This window comes from Coloeus monedula, assembly GCF_965178545.1.
Source record: "Coloeus monedula genome assembly, chromosome: 6".
Lineage (NCBI taxonomy): Eukaryota > Metazoa > Chordata > Aves > Passeriformes > Corvidae > Coloeus > Coloeus monedula.
The window spans coordinates 55483542-55502425 of NC_138786.1; the positions used below are offsets into that span (position 1 = coordinate 55483542).

Here is an 18884-nt window from a genome sequence, read left to right on the forward strand (position 1 = left end):
ATTATTCAACTCCCTTTCACTGCGGACTATATGAAGCTGCATAATGCCTTTGTCGGGGAGGATTATTTGTTTAGCGGGAAAATACGCGGGAAGGGATTAACGCTTTGCCCGGAGCCCCCTCCCCGCTTCCATCCATCCCGCCCCGACGGAACGGGCCGCTCCTCAGCGGGGACCCCCGAGCTCTGCCCGGCCCTCGGGCTGGGACACGCGGCGGAGGCGGCGGCGGCGGCCGGAGCGGCAGCCTGCAGGGAGGGCTGCCCGATCCGGGAGCTTCCATCGGGCACCTGTGTCTCGGCCCCTCGATGAGGAGGAGCTCGCTCCTTCCTGCCGTCCGCACCCACTGCAAATACAATTAAGCAGAGGGGAGAAAAGAGGGGGAAGCTTTTTGGAGGAGTCAAAGGCCGCGTCCCTTCTGGAAAGTGCTTCACCTCTGCTCCCTCAGGTTTTCCTTTTTTTTTTTTTACCTTCCCTTTTTTTTTTTTTCCTGTGCGTGTCTTTTTTCCCTCCTGAACTGACTTCACTGGCAGCTTTTCCCTCCTTGCGCTCACCCCAGAGGAGGAGGAGAAGGAGGAGGGAAAAAACAACCCACCAACCCAGCCACTAAACCCACCCAGCAGTGGATGGGGGGAGGCAGGAGGCTCGCAGTGCGGGCTCCTGGCCAGCGGGAGGTGGGAGCCCCCTCGCTTGGCGAGCTGATGGCCGGCGGCGGGGGAGCAGGGCGCTGCCGGCCCCGCGCACCCAGCGCAGCGGCGGCCCCGGCCGCGGCCCCAGCGCCGGTGGGGCGCTGAGGGCTCCGCGCCCGCGCTCGCTCGTCAGGCAAGGTGCGCTGAGGGGGGATAAAACGGGAGGGAGAGCGGCGGAAAGCAGCAGAGAGAGGCAGGGAGACTGGCGGGTCTGCCCGGCTGCTGACTACCTCACCCCGGCGGCGCATCCTGGCATATGACGGAGTAACTCACCCGCGTCTGGCTTTTTTTTTTTTTTTTTTTCCTTTTCTTTTTTTCCCCTCTTCTTTTTTAAAGGGTGGGAGGTGTTTGCTATTTTATCCCCCCCCTTTTTTTTTCTTCCCCCCCCCCCCTCTGTGTGCGTGTGTGTATACAAATACATCGCCTCCGCTCAGGGAGCCGGATATTTCCAACCCCAAACTATGGCTTTTCAAAAATCGCCCGATGCCTCCAACGCCACGAGGAAAAATCCCGGCCTCTTGGAGATAGGAGCCTTGTGTTTGGACTCGGAGATCATCTTCGGCTTCACCAGCCACCTCCTGCGGAGGAAAGCCAAGGTAATGGGATCTTGCCGTGGTCCGGGGGAACTGGGGCCCGGGAGGGGGTCGAGGGCCGACTCACGGGAAGGGGGTGGCAAACTTGGCGGTGCGAAGTTGCGGGCGGCGGTGCCGGGCAGGTTTCAGCACCACGAACAGTCCTGGCGGCACCGCGGAGCGGCGCGGAGGGGCGCGGGGGGACCGCGCTGCCGGACTGCTCCTGGGGCTTCCCCATGGGGACCGCGGCACCTTATGTGACCCCGGTTTCAGATGGGGAGTGGTGGCACCGCGTTTTGCTATTTCCAGGAGGGCTTTGTACTTACCGAGAAACAGAGGTTGCTTAGCCCCGTAGCGCGGCTCACCCCAGCGCCGGCCGGGAAGCCCACCCCTTTATCCCCCGCCCCGTCCAACCCGAGCCTTGGAGACGCGGGAGGGTTTTGCAGACGTTGTTTGGGCACAGGAGATTTCGGAGGAACTTCCCGGAGAGCAGCATTGCCCCGAGCAGGCGGGAGAAGGAAGCCGGGGCGCAGCGCCCGGGTGCATGTGTCTGTGCCGGTCCCGCTTCCCCTCCCGCCCCAAGAGGGGCACACGGCAGCTCCTGGGTACCAGCCCGTGCCCCCCGTGTCTCCGCTTCACTCCCGCACCCAGACTTTTCTCGGGCTGCCGGCGGGCGGCCCGGGAGGGCGGGGGGGGCACATCACAGTGTAGGGGGGGCTCTGCCCGACGTGCGGGGCGCGCCTCAGGGCCGTGCTCGTCGCCCACGGCCCCAGCCGTGCTCCAGGGTATGCACCCTTGGGGGTGGGGCCGGTGGGGCGCTTCACACACGTGCTTGGCAGAGTCAGAAAAGTTTAACCGGCGGGGGAGAGGTGCCTCTTGGGCGGGATTATTTTTTCCCCACTCTTTGTGTTCGGCGCTGCCCACTTCACCACAGACCCTACCCCACGCGCCAGCAGCACCCACTCGCGCGGTGGAGGGGAAGGGGCCCAGGAGCCGCGTTGGCATCTCCGGGGAAGCGGCCCCGCGGGGCTCCGGCTGCGGCTCGGGCTCCTCCGTCGCGGGCGGGACCGCGGGCGCGGCGGCGCCGGCAGGGGGCGCTCTGGTCACAGAGACGGCGGCGGCCGCGCCGAGCCCGCGGGGCCCGGGCACGTCTCGGCCCCGCCACCGCCGCCCGCGCGGGACCGGCCCCGTGACAGACAGCGGCACGCGCTTCTCTCTCTGGGGGCAAAAACTAAAAAAAGGAGAAAAGTGCTAAATATACGAGCCGGAGCGGCAGCCAAGTAGACAATTAGCTGCGAACGTTAATTTCTCCATCTGTCAGGTCAATTTTCGCGTGTAGGAGCATCCCGTCGCGCCCGCTGAGCGGCGGGGGAGTCGGCCCCGTGGGGTCTGTGCCCCGCGGCACCGCGCATCTGCCCGCGGAGGGGGGGCACCGTATCCTAGCCCGCGCAGGAGAGCGGCAGTCGCGGGGCGGAGCGAGGGGAGCGGATCCCCGCCGGACCCTTGAGCCCCGCTGGCAGCTGGTCCGCACCCCCAGCGCCGCTTTTCTGCCCCCGCGCCGGGACCCGCACCCCGCGCCCGGCCCTTTTTTCCGACTCCCAAGGAACTTGAGTGTTAGAATGTGAAGGAGGCAACGACTTAAGTGACACTGATTTTGGGACTATCCCGTAGGGTCACTGTGAAATGGCATCTTTCTCGCCCCGCCGCTATCCCAAACCTAAACCCAAACCCCAGCCCGCCCCGGCCGACGCTCCCCCGCCCCGCTTACCCCACCCCACCCACCCCCGCCCAGCCCCTCCTCCCCTGTCCTCCAAGCACTTTTCCAGCTTTTTTTGGCGACGTGCTCCCGTGCTCTGGGTCGTTCCCCGTGCCGCCGTGGGGAGCTCACTCCGCCTCCGTCTCCCATCCCAAACTTCACTCCTGTCTCATCATGGGAGGCAGCATCACCTAGAGCGGCAGCCCGGGCGGCGGGGACGCGGCGCGATCACTATTGGCACCCCTGACCCCCGCCCCGCCATGGGTGCCCCGGGCCGGCCGCGCCGCCGGGCACCGCGCCGCCCGCACTAGCGGAGCGGGGCGCGGGGCAGGGGAGCATCTCCCGCTGTCATGATCACGGCCGCCGGCAGGAAGGCTCTGGGACCTGATCCCCGGGCGCCGGGGGTAAGTTGCTACAACACTCCTCCCCACGGCTGAGCGCTTTTTTTTTTTTTTTTCCCTTAAAAATTTTTTTTCCTCACTTTTTTTTTTTTTTTTTTCCCTCGCGAGGAGGGTGGGAGCAGCGTTGCCTCCGCGTCCCGCGTTGCTGAGCTGTGCTGTCTCCGCAGGTGGCGGAGGGGAGCGCGGCGCGGGAGCTCTCCCCGCGGAAGAGGCCGCCGGCCGCCGCCGAGGAGGAGCGCTGCGCCAGCCGCCCGCCGCCCGAGGGAGCGGGAGCCGCCGCGGGGGCCGAGCCGCGGCCGCTGGAGCGGGCGGCGGCCGGGGGCTGGTGCCGGAGCTGCCAGGCGCAGCTGGCCGAGCTGAGGAGGCAGGCGGCCCGGCTGGCTGCCGGCGGCTGCCCGCCCAACGCCCCGCCGGTAAGTGCAGCGCCCAGCACCGCTGGGGGGTTGTGGGGAGGGGCGCGGGAGCCTGGCCCCGGCCCGCACGGGGTCACAGGTACATCCCCGAAGGATTTGGGAAGGGAGCGTGGCGGCAAAGCCGGAGATTTCCAACCCAGGAGGGTTCTTCAGAAGTTCAAGGATTTCCCGTCCCCGGACTTCTACCAGAAAGCGAAACTGTGCGGCTGGACGCTCACCCGCTGTTACAGCCACCGGCTGGCAGAAGCAGTTAAAAATAAAATAGGGAGTTTGGGAAGAGGAGCGAAAGAGCTGAGAAGCGGCTGTGCGGCTGCTGTCCGGGACGCGCCCTCGGGGCCGCCCCAAAGCCCTGGTGCCGGGGAGCTCCCCGTGTTGCTCCGCAGGACCTGGGGCCGCCCAGCCCTGTTGACAGCGCCCCGGGCATGCCGGCTCGGTGTTGCGACTGGGATTTGCCTTCATCCTTCCTAAGAGAAGCTGCCGGTGGTAGACGTTCAGCTCCTCCTTCCGAGAAGCCCATAAAGTGCAGCTGAGAATCAAACACTCATGTTTATGGCACTGGAGGAAACTTGGAGGGGGATGATTTTTGAGTGGGCTGTGCTTTTGCCCTCGGGGTGCTTCAGTGTGCCTGGCTGGCTGATGGGCTCACTCCTGTCCTTAATGTCCCTTGGGCAAGCATTAGCTGTGCCATTTTCCTCCAGTTTGTGCTGCATGGTGGCACTTCATATCTGGTAGGGAATGGAGAAAGTGCATGATGATGCCAAGAGGTTCCCTCTTACACAAGTGCAGCTTTATATGTGTGTATTGTAATTGTCTGCACAGTTTTTCCTTTCCGTGTTTATGTCTAGCAAAGGTCTTTATTATCCTTGTCCCTTTTCCTTTGTCAGAGCAGGTAGGGCAAAGCTTTTGAAAGGTGAAAAAAGACAGTCTTGGTATAGAGTCTTGCCTAGACATCTGAAGAGATCCTGAGAATTAGCTGATGGGGCAAAATGCAACAGAAGACCCTGAGATTCTGTTTCAGGACACACAAAACGTGTGTTGGGGTTTTGATAACATTTGGAAGTAACATATTGTTTTCTAAACAATGCTTATCTGGATGTTTGCAAGAATGGGGAGGAGGGTCTGAAGAGGAAGCCAAACCCTACTGACCTTCATTTTCATTCAGAGAGTTCCTGTATGATCTACAGAATTCCCATTGAATCTAAATATAGTTTTGTTTGGAAGTGCATTGTGGAGCAGTGTCCGAATGCAGAGTGAGGTTTGGATTTTCAAGCCAGGTCCAAAGCCCTTTGAAATCGAGAGGAATCTCTCTTTTGACTTGCTGGGTTTGGAGCGGGCTCTTATTTCTGTGGTGTAAAAGGTGTATCTTACCTCCCTGGATTCAGGACTGCTGGACCTTTTGTTTTCTTGGTTGCTGCAAATGGTTGAAAGGAGTTTAATTTGCCATGTGAAATGCCTGAGCTAGGCTGTTTCAATGAGGAGCACAGAAACCCCTGTTCCTGTTGTTGGGGTGGGCCTCTGCCATGAAGAATTGTGTCCTATCTGGGAGCGGATCTCTGCCATGGGAAAAAAAAATTCCAGTCTAGGAGAGTAGGGGGCCTCAGCCAGGTGTTCAGGTGAGGAGACCTGTGAGCAAAGGCCTGTTTGTGTGGTCTCCTTCCTGCACGTCTCAGGGGACTTCCTTGATAAGCACTTGATGATGGGTAAATTGATCCCCCTTTTCTGCAGGGTTTCAAAGCATGCCTAGGAACGTAATAAAATAGGAGTCGTCACAGTGTCAGAACCTCAGCAGACCTGAGCACGGAGTAACAGATACCTGGAGTTTACTCAGTGTGCAGTATGCAGTAGGGCTCGATGGTTGAAATTTTTTGGAAACTGTATTCTCTGACACTTGTGAGACCTGTAGCCTAATTGCAAGCTCAGATTCCCTCTAATCCTGGTGTGGTGAGCAGCTCCTCAGGAAGGAAGATGCAATAAACAGTTGTACTTACTGCCTCCTGAGCGTGAAGTAGGTTAGCAGGAGATAACAGTCAGGGGTTCGGCTACTCAGCTGCTGTGAATTGGCCTTGCAGTGGGAATCTGATGCAATATGCTGGCAGGGTGAGCACTGTGTAATGTTTGTGCCAAAAAGGCAGCTTGCTTGATTTTCCCCCCTCCCTTTCTTGTTTAATTATATAACAAGACATCTGAAAAAGCAGCTCCTCTCTGTAAGTTTCATGCCCGTACAATGCAAGTCCAGAGTTTCTTACAAGCTCTTGTAATGCACTGTCAAACTAAGCAACTACTGGATGAGTAAACACTAGAAGGCTGCTGCTTGGAGCATGCTGCTCTCAAAGGATTTACCTCCTTTGCCATAATAATTAAGAGATCTTTCAGCACAGATTCAGAAAGGTTTCCACACCTGGTTGAAAGCCCTTTGGAAAGGTGGGTGGGTGCCTCAGAGATGAAAGAAGGGCTAGTTTCCTGCTGTTGATATCTTTCCTGATGAAAGAGTGGAGGTGTATTCTCATGCGTGGGGCAGCTGACAAGGGATTGAATTCACATTAGAATAGAAAGCCAACGTACTGTTTGCAGTCTGCAGGGATAACAAATCTAATTACTTGAGAGGGCTATGATTCATACAGTTTGTGTTGTTATCCTTTCAATTAGACATATTTAAAATATATAAATAATTTAAAGTTTCGGTGCTCAGATGATGTGCATTGATTACAGAATACTGTTAGTTGTTTGCCTTCTCTTCAAAGTCCTCCAAATCTCTGTGGACAGCTGATAAAAAGATACACCTCTTTGCTTATGTTAAAACTCTTTAAAACAGTCTCCCAAGCACAAGATTTACTGCATCCTACACTCTCAATTTCCTTCATTTTACTGCTGCTGCCTTTACAGTTTTCCACCACAGTGAGGCCTGTGTGTGAATCAAAATGTCATTTTCATTAAGTGTGGATGGAACCGAGCAAAATTTAATCTGAAATTATCCCAGATTAACATTTTGGTATTGCAGTTTGGCATCAGTTACTGGGTCGTGCACTGAACTAACATAGGAGGGAAAAACAAGGTGTCTTGGTTTACTCCTAATTGAAAGTTTTGCAGGCTGTGTCCCTGGAGAGTTGGTAATGGGATACAGGATCCCTACTGCCAGAGTTCTGGCTGGAGTGGAGAGCAGGTTGCTGTGCCCGGAAGTTGTTGCTGTTGGCAGCTGTGGGACAATCCAGGGGAAATGAGTTGGTGGTCTGTGTCTCACTCCTAGTTGGCAAATAGCCTTGTCACAAACCACCACAATTACCACTAATTGGCATAATTGTTGGCAGTTTCAGGGACAGGCTGAGGACTGAATGGGATGTAGATTAAATTAGTAATAATATTACTTAGCATTACTTACTAAATTCTTCATAGTGCTTCAAAAATGCTAATTAATCAATTTGTGTGATGTCCTTGTTGGGTAAAACCCAAACATGCTGTCATTTCTGAAGAGGTGTATGTCAGAGTGAGGTGCGTGTCTCCAGCAGGAAGTGGAGAGGCAGGAACTCTTCAGTATGAGAGATGTGCTCCTGTAGCTGCATTTCTAGAAGTAAACTCTGTGCTGCCTCTGGCACAGGCAATAGCCTTAAGGATGTACAGCTACTGTAAAATGGTTTTAGCTAATGCCTTATGAGCAGAGGAAAAAATGCCTTGTGGTGTGAGGAATGCACACACAGATGCAACTACATCCACAGAAGGGATTTATACTGGTGTAAATACTTTGGTTGTAGAAAATTAATGCTTGTGCCCAGGTATACTGTATTAGAAGAATTGTTTTATCAGTACTGAAAGGAGGCCAAGCTCAGCAGAAGTTCACTTTGGAAGTGATTAGCTTGGATGATCACGTTTCTCCCAGCCCAGGGATTCAGACAGCCCATTTCACTTTTCCCCATCCACCCTTATCCCCAGTCTGAGCAGTTAATACAGTAGCTACTGACAGTGCAGGCGGGTGCCAGAGGCAGCATGAAACAGGGCAGAAACATTCATATTGTGTTCTAGCCTGAGTTCAGGAATTTCTTGCTGTCTTAGTTTTAAAGAGCTTCTTTTCTTCCCTGTTCTGTTGTTTCATTTTTAATTTTTACCCGTTACATTATCTGCACTGTGTGTTACATGAGGCACACCACTGAACGGCTTCCAAGGGTCTGAAGGACAAAGAAGACAGTGTGGCTGTATTGTTGATGGGGTTGGCAATTTTTTATTCCCCAGTACCTAGAAAGTCCTGTATTCCCAGTTGCCCAGGTAAGCTGCACCTGGGTACGAAGGATCACGCTGCCAGGCCTGGTCTGCAGGGAGCCTCAGTGACCGGGACAGGCTATACCTTTGTTGCTAGTGAACCATGAATCATTTCAGGGAGCTGAGCAAGTCCTAGCCTGCTGTATCCTTGTCAGGGCTTGGATTTACATTAGCCAGAGTTGGAGGAATCTTGGGTTCTCTGGGAAAAAAGGGAGGATGGCACTGGCTTTAGACGTGCTGTTTACTTGGATGTGTCTTACCTGTGCAAATGCCAGACCGTGCTGCTGGACTGAACTCCCATCACTCCTCCTTCTGCTCAGAATGATGGTCTCTTGGGGGCACACCTGTATGTGCTGCTGATTGCGTCACATGAGGTGGAGATGAAGAGCAGAGTTTTGGGATGAGCATGCTCTTCCCTGTGGGTTTCTCCTGTATGCTAAATAATCCCCCCATGTTTCCACAAGCAGCATAACTAGGGAAGGAGGGTTTGGTAGGATGGATTTTCACTGCATTTGTTCTCCCCATCCTTCTGCATTAATCCCAGCTGTTGCCTCCTTGTCCCAGATGACTCCATAAGAGACAGCATCTTCTCTGCAGCTGCACACACTGTTTGGTTGACAGTAAGATAGTACTTGGACATCTGGCTGCTGCCAAACAACTAATAACACATGGGTACTGCCCAATTTCTCTCACAGACAGTTTGTGGAAGTTGTAGGAAATTGTTCTGAGCCTTCTACCTCAATTTCAGATCATTTGAGAGGTTCAAAAGCTGTTAAGGAGGGCTGTCAGTAAGAAGGGCAGTGGAGCCATTCTTCTTGCTTTGGAAAACCAGGCTGAGAGGACAGGCATGGGGTTGAGGACTGTGGTCTTAATGTGTGAGAGTCAGGGATGCTTTGTAATTCCCACCTTGGCTACTCTGATGGCCTGGTATCAGCAGAAATAGTGGCAAGGAGAGCTCATGTGATCCCTGGCCCTTAGCACCTGCCTCCTCACTGTGGTGTGCATTGTTGAGTGCTCCAGGAGCCTGTGCTACATGTGAAGCAACCTGGGAGAGGGCTCTGTGTCCTCAGTGTTTGCCTTCAGGGTCATGTTCCCCTGAAAGAACAAGGATTCAGAGCATATGGGGGCTTCTTGCACCATTTGAGGTGCATGTGGAATAGGTCTAAGCTTTAGAAGCAATCCTCAGCTTCACTGCGTTTTCCTTCCTGTGCCCATTGTTTTCTGTCAGTGTGTCAGCCCTTACTACTGGGTAGCCCTTACTGCCTTGAATTTGGGAGTCACAATGGTGACACAGCTGAGTCCTGGCTAAGTTTGGGGTCCTCTGTTACTTAGGGGCTCTTCTTATTTTCGTGGGAGGTCTTTCTGCAACTGCGTTGATATGGGTAAGGGGAATTGAGTGGGAGAGCTGTCTTTCACAGATTGCTCTCTAGAGGAATCCAATTTTCACAGCTCTTTACAAGCACTAAATGCACCTTAAAATGTTCTATATTTAACATTTCAAAAATACATAAGTGGAAAAGTAATGTCTTAGTTAAAAAACATGAAACTACGGGGCATTTTTTAAAGATGCACATTAAATATTTAATTTTGTGAGAGAGACTCTTGCAGAGACTTGGCCGTGGAGTGCTCCAGGCAACGAGCTCAGATGTGGATTTCAGGTACGTGTGCAGTCTAATAACAGGGTTAGTGACAGCACTGTGTCAAATGTGTTGACACGAGCAGTTCCCCTGTTTCAGGCAGCGCAGTCGTTCCCCGTATGACAGGACAGGCTGTGGAAACTAATTGTAATGAGTTTGCTTTAGACACTTAGGATTTTCAATCATGGCCTTTTAAAATACAGGTGAGAGGGATTATCTTGCAGTTTGGATGCTGGAGGCAAGAGACTTTCTCACTGGGGGATCTGAAGTGGGGGAGTGGGGATTGCACAATTAGCTGAAGGTGCTGTGGTCTCCCGGCTAGCTGACGGTAATTAGTGTTGCTCTGGCTCTTTCTCTGGCTAATTCCTTCAGCACCCTGCCCTATTAGGGGGAAGGGAGGAAACACATAAGCCATTTCAAAATCCCAGGGGGTGGAAAAGAGCATCTGCTCCTAACATCTGAGGTTACTTTGAACCTGTTGAAATATGTAGTAGCTGCTTTATTGTTTTTGCCAAGAGTTTCCACCTACAGTGATCCCAACCTCTGACTTGTTAACAGTGAGGTTGTTGGAGGCAGCAGTCATCCTCCTCCTCTTCCCTGGCTCACAGCAGCTGATAGTGGCTGCTGCTCTGGACCTGGCACTGCAGGGTGTAGGAGTCTGAAACCACCAAGACTTTCTTTTTTTTTTTTTTCCCCTCAAGACCACTGTGTTTTCCCCCACTGTGTTCACAGTTGCTGCATGTATCTCCTGCTGCTTGGGTACCCCGAAATAGCTGCACTCTCTGGGCCTGAGTTGTCCTTGCCGCAGTGACAATGCTGATGTAGAGAAGAGCCAGTTAGTCCCTGGGCTTTCAGCTGGCAGGTGAACATTTTGTCATGAAAAGTGAGCAGAGGTTTTGCTTCACCCTGGTTACATAAGGAGAATCTCTCTGGAAGCATCTGCATGTCTTATGGAATATTTTTCCATGCCAATGCTGTTGCCTTTCTCAAAACTGATTACCTTGAGGAACTAGATCTATTTGGATATTGGTCACACTGAGTATGGCAGGCAGCTGTCCAGTTGGAAGTACTGTATCTGCTCTTTATTATTTACTGGAACTAAGTGGAATTTAACTTGTCTGGATTTGTCTCCTTGTCCTCTGACTGCAGACCTGCAGCACTGGAATAACTGTTTTGTATTTATGTATTCAGTATATCCCCAAGTGGAAGGCATCATTGGGAAGGTGGGAATCTTTCTATTGCTGGCTGTGCTTGTGATTGGGACCTGCCTGACTTCTTTTACAAGTGTCTACTAATTTTGTGTAGTCTTTCACCTGAGTGGTGTTTGGGAGACAACCTGGGCCTTACTTCCAGGAGAATCATGCTCCCTGCTGCGTGTGTTAACAGGAATTGTGTCCCACTGCAGGGATTCAAGATCTGAATGAATCCCCAGATCTGTCACTGAGTTTGTGGGCAAACAGCTGAATTTGGGCAAGCAGCTTAATATGCATGGACTTAATTTCTCTTCTGCTCAGCAAAGAGAAAATGCTTCCATCTTTTGTCCATTTCCAGTAAAAACATCTTTTGTGGTGGGGACTGTCTCTTGCTCGTATGGCATTAAGCATCATCAACTGCTGTTAGTAGAGCTGACTGCTCCTGTAATATGCATAATAAGAATATATAAGATAGGAACACAGAAAACAGCGGGCTCTGTGACTTGAAACTGAACTTTCAGGTCAGATGTCAGGGAGGGGTTTCTGGAGCTGGGGTCACTGCAACAGCAGAAAGAGCAAAAAAAGCTGGGGATTTCAGATAAACTGTGGAGGTAGTAGCCGGTAGTCCTGAAAATCTGCTGGTTCACCAGCAGAGGAATGGTGAGGCTGTGGAAGGAGACTGAAGGTCTGTGGTGTGTGTCCAGCTGAAGTGGAGCTTCGGTAAGCAGCAGGTATCAGATCAGCTCAGGGTGAAGGGGTTAGAGCTGTGCTGATGGTATCTAAAAAAGGTGTGTCTGCATACGGCACGATGCCTCCCTGTGATGGAACTGGAAAGCTGCCTTGTGGAAGTGTGATGTGGCCTTGTAAGCTAGGGCCTCTTCATTGGCTTCAGTCCCTCCTACTGCTGTTGAACTTCATACCAAGTGGTATTACTTATTAGTTTTCCATAAGAAATGTGTGACTTTTAAATGGAAAGAAAGGTAAATTTTACAGAGGAACTTAAGAGCAAAAGCTTCAAATTACTATTCCAGTCATTAGCAGGAGTAATATATTCTTCTCTAGGATAAGCTAAAGTGAATGTAAATCTTTGGCATATAGTTCTTTGGACTTACTTTGCTTTGAAGCTGTGTGAGTCTTTAAGACGTAGCTGGCAGATGTTCATTCTCATGCTGGAGAAAGAATGTTTAGTGTAAATATATCCACCTATTTTAGGCAGCATAATGCCATTGTTGTGTGTTTGTTTTATCACCAAGAGTCTGACTGCCATATACATCACCCTAATGTACAGTGAATCAGGGAAATCTCAGCTCTTGCTCACACAAAGAAGCTTAAGTGAGTACAACCATCCTTCTTTGAGTCAAGTCTTAAAATTTGTCTTCGATCAGCATTCCTGGAGTTTGCAAGCTGCTCTGAGTTTCATCTGGGGCTGGGCTGGCATTACCAAACATCAGTATCTGTGCAGGATTGACTGGAACACTGGACAGCTGTGGGAAGATGATCAATTTTTGTTTAGCTCTTAGCAAATCTTCCCCTGATGTTGCTGAGGGATTTTACATTGCTGGGTGAATGGGATAGGAAGCCTTCTGTACAGAACTGAAATGTGATACTTCTGGCTAGGTGGGCATTGACTGGCTTTCAGCCTGAATGGTGAAAGAGAAGTATTAGTCCTAGTTCTCTCAGCATTCTGAAGGTTATGTTTAAATGTGTTTCCTGTTTTATTGCAACATACCATTTGTTACAGCATGGTTTGTGTTGCTGTCCATGTGTATACATTGATCAGTGCTGATTGTACTGTAAATGGGCAGCGTTTGGCTTTGTGTTTGAACTCATTTGGGATGTTAGATGTACTCAGCTTGTATTGTATTCTCTTTTTATTGCCTTGTGTTGTTCTCACTGTATTGTATGTTGTAGCTTGTATTTACTCATATTGGCACTGCTGCTTTTCTCCTAAATCTTAGACTACAGCAGTTTCCTACAGCTTGCATATAGCTTTATCAAGTAAAAATTTGTTTGCAGGGGTTGCCTACTGCTTTTGCATCTGAACTCCCTGAGGAGTTCAGGGATGGTGTCTATGCCCAGGGTACGTCACATGGCCTTCAGTAGAGTGGTGCTGCTGGGTGTTTTGGAGGAGGTGAGACTACTGAAGTGATTGAGATCCGTGGCACTGTGCTGGACCGGTGGCACGTGTCCAGTTCCCACCCCAAAACAGGGCAGCACGAGCTGCCATCCCCAGACTGTGAGCTGTCTCCAGGGACTCTGTGGAGTGTGACAGTCTTTACAATTGTCAGAAACTTGAAGACAAACATGTGGCTTGTACAATCAGGAAACCTGGCCATCCTTGTTTCTATTGCTCTACTCCTTTTGGGTCACCCATGGTGTTCCCATATACTGCTGCCTGGCCCTGGGAAATCTGGTTCCAAGGAAGCACTCATTAATGATGGGAAACAAATTTGCTCTGCAAAGTTTGGCCTTTTAAAGGATGGAGGAGAAGGACAAATGTCTTTGCCTCTCTCATTTTTGAGCAATGCTTGGTGCTACTTTTCTGGTCAGTGAGCAGAAGATGGGAGGGCTGGTTTGTCCCAAATACCCTTTTTTAGATGTGCCTTAGATGTAATATGATCTTTAATACAGGTACTGCAGAGTGTTTGTAAGCTATCTTGAAAACTATGCTGTGGGTGAGACATGGGACAGGATTTGGCCTATAACTGTTTTGCCTGTAGCTTGAAATACAAAGTTAAACCCAGAATTTGCAGTCAGAATGTTCAGGTGTTAGTGTAACTTGTATAACTGCAAGCTGTGAACTATTTGTTTGTCTTTCTCTGAAGATTTTGCTGCAAAGGCAGGCAAATACATTTGACATTCCTCCAACAAGCTCTCACAAGGGTAATTTTGCGTGGATGATTGAGTGGCATCGAAACACTGTAAGATACCGTCCTTTTGTGGATTTTGTAAAGAGGGGATACAGTTGTAATAATTCATAATATGCACAGAATCTCATCAGTCTGCTGAGATAGCTTCTTTCAGCAATTACCTATAAGAATAAGGTAGAAAGCATTTATTATTGATACTCACTTTTCACATATTAAGAAATACTTCTTCTGATATTGTTAATTTTTTATTTGTAGGCTCCAAAGTAGTGTAGAGTAAGACAAATGTGTTCAAGGAAGAAAAATATATGAGTTAATATGTTAAGTTTACATATTTTTCATTTGATGGATTTATGGTTTTTAATTACATCTTCATGTCTTGCATTGGGATCCCTGGGGGCCCTTTCTGAATTTCATACTTGTACTCTTGTACACATGAGATGCTTTAACCTGCCACCTCGTGCAGTCTTACTGCTGCTTGACTGACCCCTGGTGAAGTTACTTGTTATTCAAGTTTAAAATCTGAGACTTCCACAGAGAGCTAAATGATTAGAACATTTGTGTGAGTGAGAGAGTTTCTCATGCTGACACATTGTGAAACACAGGCTGTGAAGGGGTTTCTCTGATTTTTGTGTGGAAGGTGGACTTTGTGCTCAGCATTTGCTCAGTTGATCGTGAGGAGCAACACCCTGGCTCAGCCTTACTGGCTCCCTGAGGGCAGTTTGGCAGTGGGAAGTAGTCATGTCTTTGGTAACAGCCCTTTGGGGAGCCATGGCTGGGTTTAGGGAAGAGTATTTTCAGCAATATGTCATCCTGAATGTACATCTCCGTACTTCTGTCTCCAGTTGCAGGCGACACTGGATTTTCATTTCATAGCAGTTTGCATCGTGGTTCTTCTATTGACAGTGGAATCAATAACCTGTGTTAACAGGTGGAAAATGAAGCCTGTTGGCTCAGTGCAGTTTCAGTTGATTTACATGGGTGAATTGCAGAGGAAGCCAGGCTGCACAACTGGTCAATGTCTGTATTCCAAATCCATCTCTCTGTGTTGGTATCATTACCACTTTTCTCCAGCACATCCTCTTCATTTTCTCTTCAGTGGGAACATAATTACCTGTTTATGTCTATATGTGTGGAAATAGTGCCAGGATCTGTTTGTTATAACTATTATACAGCTTACTGAAGAGCAGACAGCCCTGGCTGACAATTTTCAGGCTTTCCAAAAGAAATTTGCTTTTGGGACTGACAGGGAGTGTGAATATTCAGGCACAGCTTGAGCTCCTCTTCTCAGATTTCTGCTGTGTGTTCTTTTATTATTCTGATCATGGCTGCTCATAAGCACATGGAGCTCAAAAGCAAAATCGCTCTGTTTGTGCTATAAGAATTTAGTTTGGTTTCAGCTTCTTATTGCCAAGTCTTTTGATGACATGAAAGATGTGTTGCATGCGGGGTTGGCTTTCCTGACTCACCCTGAGTTCTTCACTGAGTGTTTTATTCTTGTGGGAGGGTTTGGCTCTTGGAGGATTGGGTGCAGTGAGAAGTGTGGAGTAGATAGTTAAAGAACTGCAGTGTAGAACACTTAACCCTGAGAAGTGAACACAAGTGAGAACACAAAGGCATTGTCCTCTGAGGTGATTCATTGGAAGTCTCTACTTTATTGTTTTCTTTTTATAGTTTCTATTTTAATTTGTCTTGGTAGAATCATAGAATATCCTGAGTTGGAAGGGACCCACAAGTCCAGCTCCTGGCCCTGGACAGGAACACCCCGAGAATCACACCACGCTGGTCCAGGCTCAATCTGATTTTTTGGAGATTTTGCCACTGGAGCAACAGTCCTGTTTGCTAGTGTGGGAAAATAGTCCATGGCATTCTGTCCTTCCGAGAGGCTGTACTTGTGCTTTCTTTGGGAAAGCTGTCTCACTAAGTATAATGGTAAGAAATGGTCCACCTGCTGCTAAAGAAGTGAGCTGAAAAATGTCTGTGGTTATTCAGCAAGAAAAAACATAGATCCACTGAGTGAAAAAACATATTTCTCTCTGTACCTGAGCAGGATTCCTGAAGACTGTGCAACAACAAAGAGTTAAGGTAATCCTGATTTTACAGAGTAGCTCAGATGAGAACAAAACAGGAGTGTCATCAGTGAGAGATTAGAATAAGCTTTGTTATCTTCAAAGACTGTTTACTTAGCAGTTGGAGAATCGATGTTTGTAGGTAGAGGTAGGAAATGTCCTGGGGCAGGTGGGAGCTTGATAGCATTACACAGAGCCCACAGTGTGTCTCCTCATGCATCCCTGCATTGCCTCCCTGCCTGCTGGCTGCCACTGCTTTTGTGTGCACCAACCATACTGAGGTCTTTAAGAGATTGCCAAGGTTATTTTGGATGCTAAACACTGAACCCAAGCAGTATCCGTAATTTCTACCAATCCTGGTACAGTATCACTTGTATTTTTCTTACATGTATAGATCTATAAGTTTTCCTTAAAGTATTGGTTAGAGGTATTTTAAAAATCTCAGAGTTGAATTCTGAGGATAGTTACCTACCCTTGAGTATTTCAGCTATTGCTTGTTATCACATGGAAGACAATTTGGATTTGAGTTTTTGGAGGATGCTTGTGCAGCTCTTGGATCTTTTCTGCAGAGTTCCTTTTGACAGCAGTTAAGTTACATCTGATCTCCAGAAAAAGGACAACCTGATTTGCAGATTTATATGTAAAAACTGCTATAAACTTAATTTGGAGCCTGCTGGGATACATGTGCCACATGCAACTGTTTAGCAAAATCCTTTTTTTTTTTCATGAAAACATTCCTGTAAAAGTGGTCTTGAAAGCGAATTTTTGCCTCATTGACATTTTTCAAAAGACAAAACACAGATGCAGTGTTCCAGGCAGATATATTTTTGTTCCCAGCTGTTTTGAATACTCATTTGATGTTAAGTCTTTGTTCAATCCAGTCCTATGTCATTAATGACTCTGGAGTAAGTAGGTATGCAGTGCTGGAGGAAATCCTGTTTTATGCGTTCCTGTTCTAGGGGAGCCTCAGAAAGACTAACAATAATGTGTCTCGGTGAGGTAATGGGTAAACATAGTAAGAAATAAAATGTGCTTATTCCTTACTGTAGCAGAAAAATAGCTTATGAAGCATAATGTTGTCTTTGATAAGTGTAGATAATCTGACCTGCTTCAGTCTGTGGATTAAGGCATTAACTGGGGAAGGTGAAACAGCTTCTTGTAAAGAACCTGTCCCTCTGGTTGCAAAGGAGGTGTCAGCAAATGTTAATGAGGATTTAAAAGGGCTAGGAGCCCAGTCATAACCCGGCAGAGTCACATGAAAGGCTCTTCCTGCCCTTGGTGGTCAGTGAATTCCCACCTGAGGTCGAGGGTTGTGTTGTGCAGTTCATGTGGGCGCTGCTTCCAGTCAAGGGTGGGTGGTGCACAGCAAAGGTCTGGTGGAGTCTTGGGTCTGTAGGTGTCCTCTTCATGGTCCTCCCAAGATGCAGTGGGAAGAAGATGGGAGCATCCACCAGCTTTTCCTTTCCTCTGCTGAATGAGTGAAATTTAGTAGAAGTGTTTGTTTTCAAGGGCTCTTGTGGGAATTTCTTCATCAAGTTCTTGAGGAAGTTAAGGCTGGATTTGATCCTGGTCAGTAGATGGGTAGTAAGTAGAAAAACAGGATGAAATTTTGTGGACTGCTTTTCTGAGAAGAAAATGTGAAATTGTGTAGTTTTTCCATCATCCAGCTTCCACAGCAGCATGTGTGAATGCAGTGAAACATCTGAACTCCAGCCGGCTCACACTGTCTGTGTTGCAGACCTCCCTCGGGACCCAGGGCAGTTCAGCTGGCATTACATTTTTAGATAAGCTTATCCCATTTAGCACATGCATTTTGATCAGCCTGTGATTACAGACTGGTGACTTGCATGCATATGTACCAGGGCCCTGGTGTTGGTGCTCCTTACACGTGCACTGGTTTTAGTGGTTTAATCTGGTGTGTGCTCTTCAGCCGTGTTTCTAATCCACCTCTACCTTCATCTTTTTGACTATGAAGCAGCAGAGACCTCTTTTCTTTGAGTGAGTAGGCAGAATCATACTTGTGACGTGTTTTAAGACTACTTAGAAGATAAAAGCTGATTTAAATGCTTGTGGTTTATCTGGTTTTGCTTTATTTGATTGCTTAAATGTCAGCCACTCCAACAGTTCTAGTATTTTCCACCTTTGTTTGGGAAGTGTCAGTTGATGAGAGGGTAGCTGATGTGCTGAAAGCATCACTCCCTTAGGAATTTGGTGTGTGAAGTGTTTAGCTGGGAAGAAAGCCCCGTGACAGTTACCCTTTTTTGTTTTCTTTTGCCTTTTTCCCCCCTGAAAAGCTGTGGTTTTGCCCTGCTGGTTTAGTGGTTAAAGAATGCTGCAACTCTGTTCAGCTGTGCAATGCCTTTCAGGTAGTGAGAGGTATCTGAGGAATGAGAGGGATCCCATGGGAATAACTGGCTGGCACTTGGTTGACCTAATCTGACGGGTCTATACATAGTCCCAGTTCCTGCCAAGAGAGCATCTGATGCAGCAGCAGCTGCCGGGGGTGTGACCCCTTCTGGTTTGTGGGGCCTGCGTGGGCATGTGCCTCCCTCCCTGTCTGGTGGGTGTGTCTGCCTCCAACCCTTCCTGCTCTGCTGTGCTCCTGGAGAAGGCTGCCCCTAGGAGACCTTGGCCTAGGTGGAGGGAGCTGTTGGAGCCCCGGCGGCAGGAGGGAACTGGGATACCTGTGCTTATCTTCTGTAGAGGAGCAGCTGATCGGGGCTCCATTACGAACACAGTGCTTATTGGTGGAGTGTTTAGGGGGGTGGATATGCATTTGGCATCACAAGCTTGCAAATGCCCGGTGAAAAGTGCAAAGCGGGAGGTTGCTTGAAGCATGTCCCTCTCCTAGACGCCACTGTGTTACTGGCTCCAGGTGAGCCCACAGGAAGGATGGAAACCATCCAGTTGCTACTGCTTTCCAGAAACACTTGAGATCAGAGTCTTATGAGTATGTATCACCTCTCATGTATCTTGCTTGTTTCAGGTTATGTTGTGATGGCAGTCCTGATCATTATCTCATTTTAATTTTCTAGAGCATGATGT

At 49.2% G+C, this 18884-nt stretch overlaps 1 protein-coding gene across 1 annotated transcript in view; it reads left to right on the forward strand.

Moving 5' to 3' along the window:
* Positions 1-1144: 1144 nt before the first annotated feature.
* The window catches only part of KIF26A (kinesin family member 26A), a gene marked incomplete at both ends in the record, with an annotated part of 100373 nt that continues 82633 nt past the window's right edge, over positions 1145-18884 (forward strand). The window contains 2 exons of the mRNA XM_082284306.1: positions 1145-1279; positions 3580-3825. Coding sequence (XP_082140432.1) covers positions 1145-1279; positions 3580-3825 — 381 coding nt within the window. The remainder of the gene's footprint in view (positions 1280-3579; positions 3826-18884) is intronic.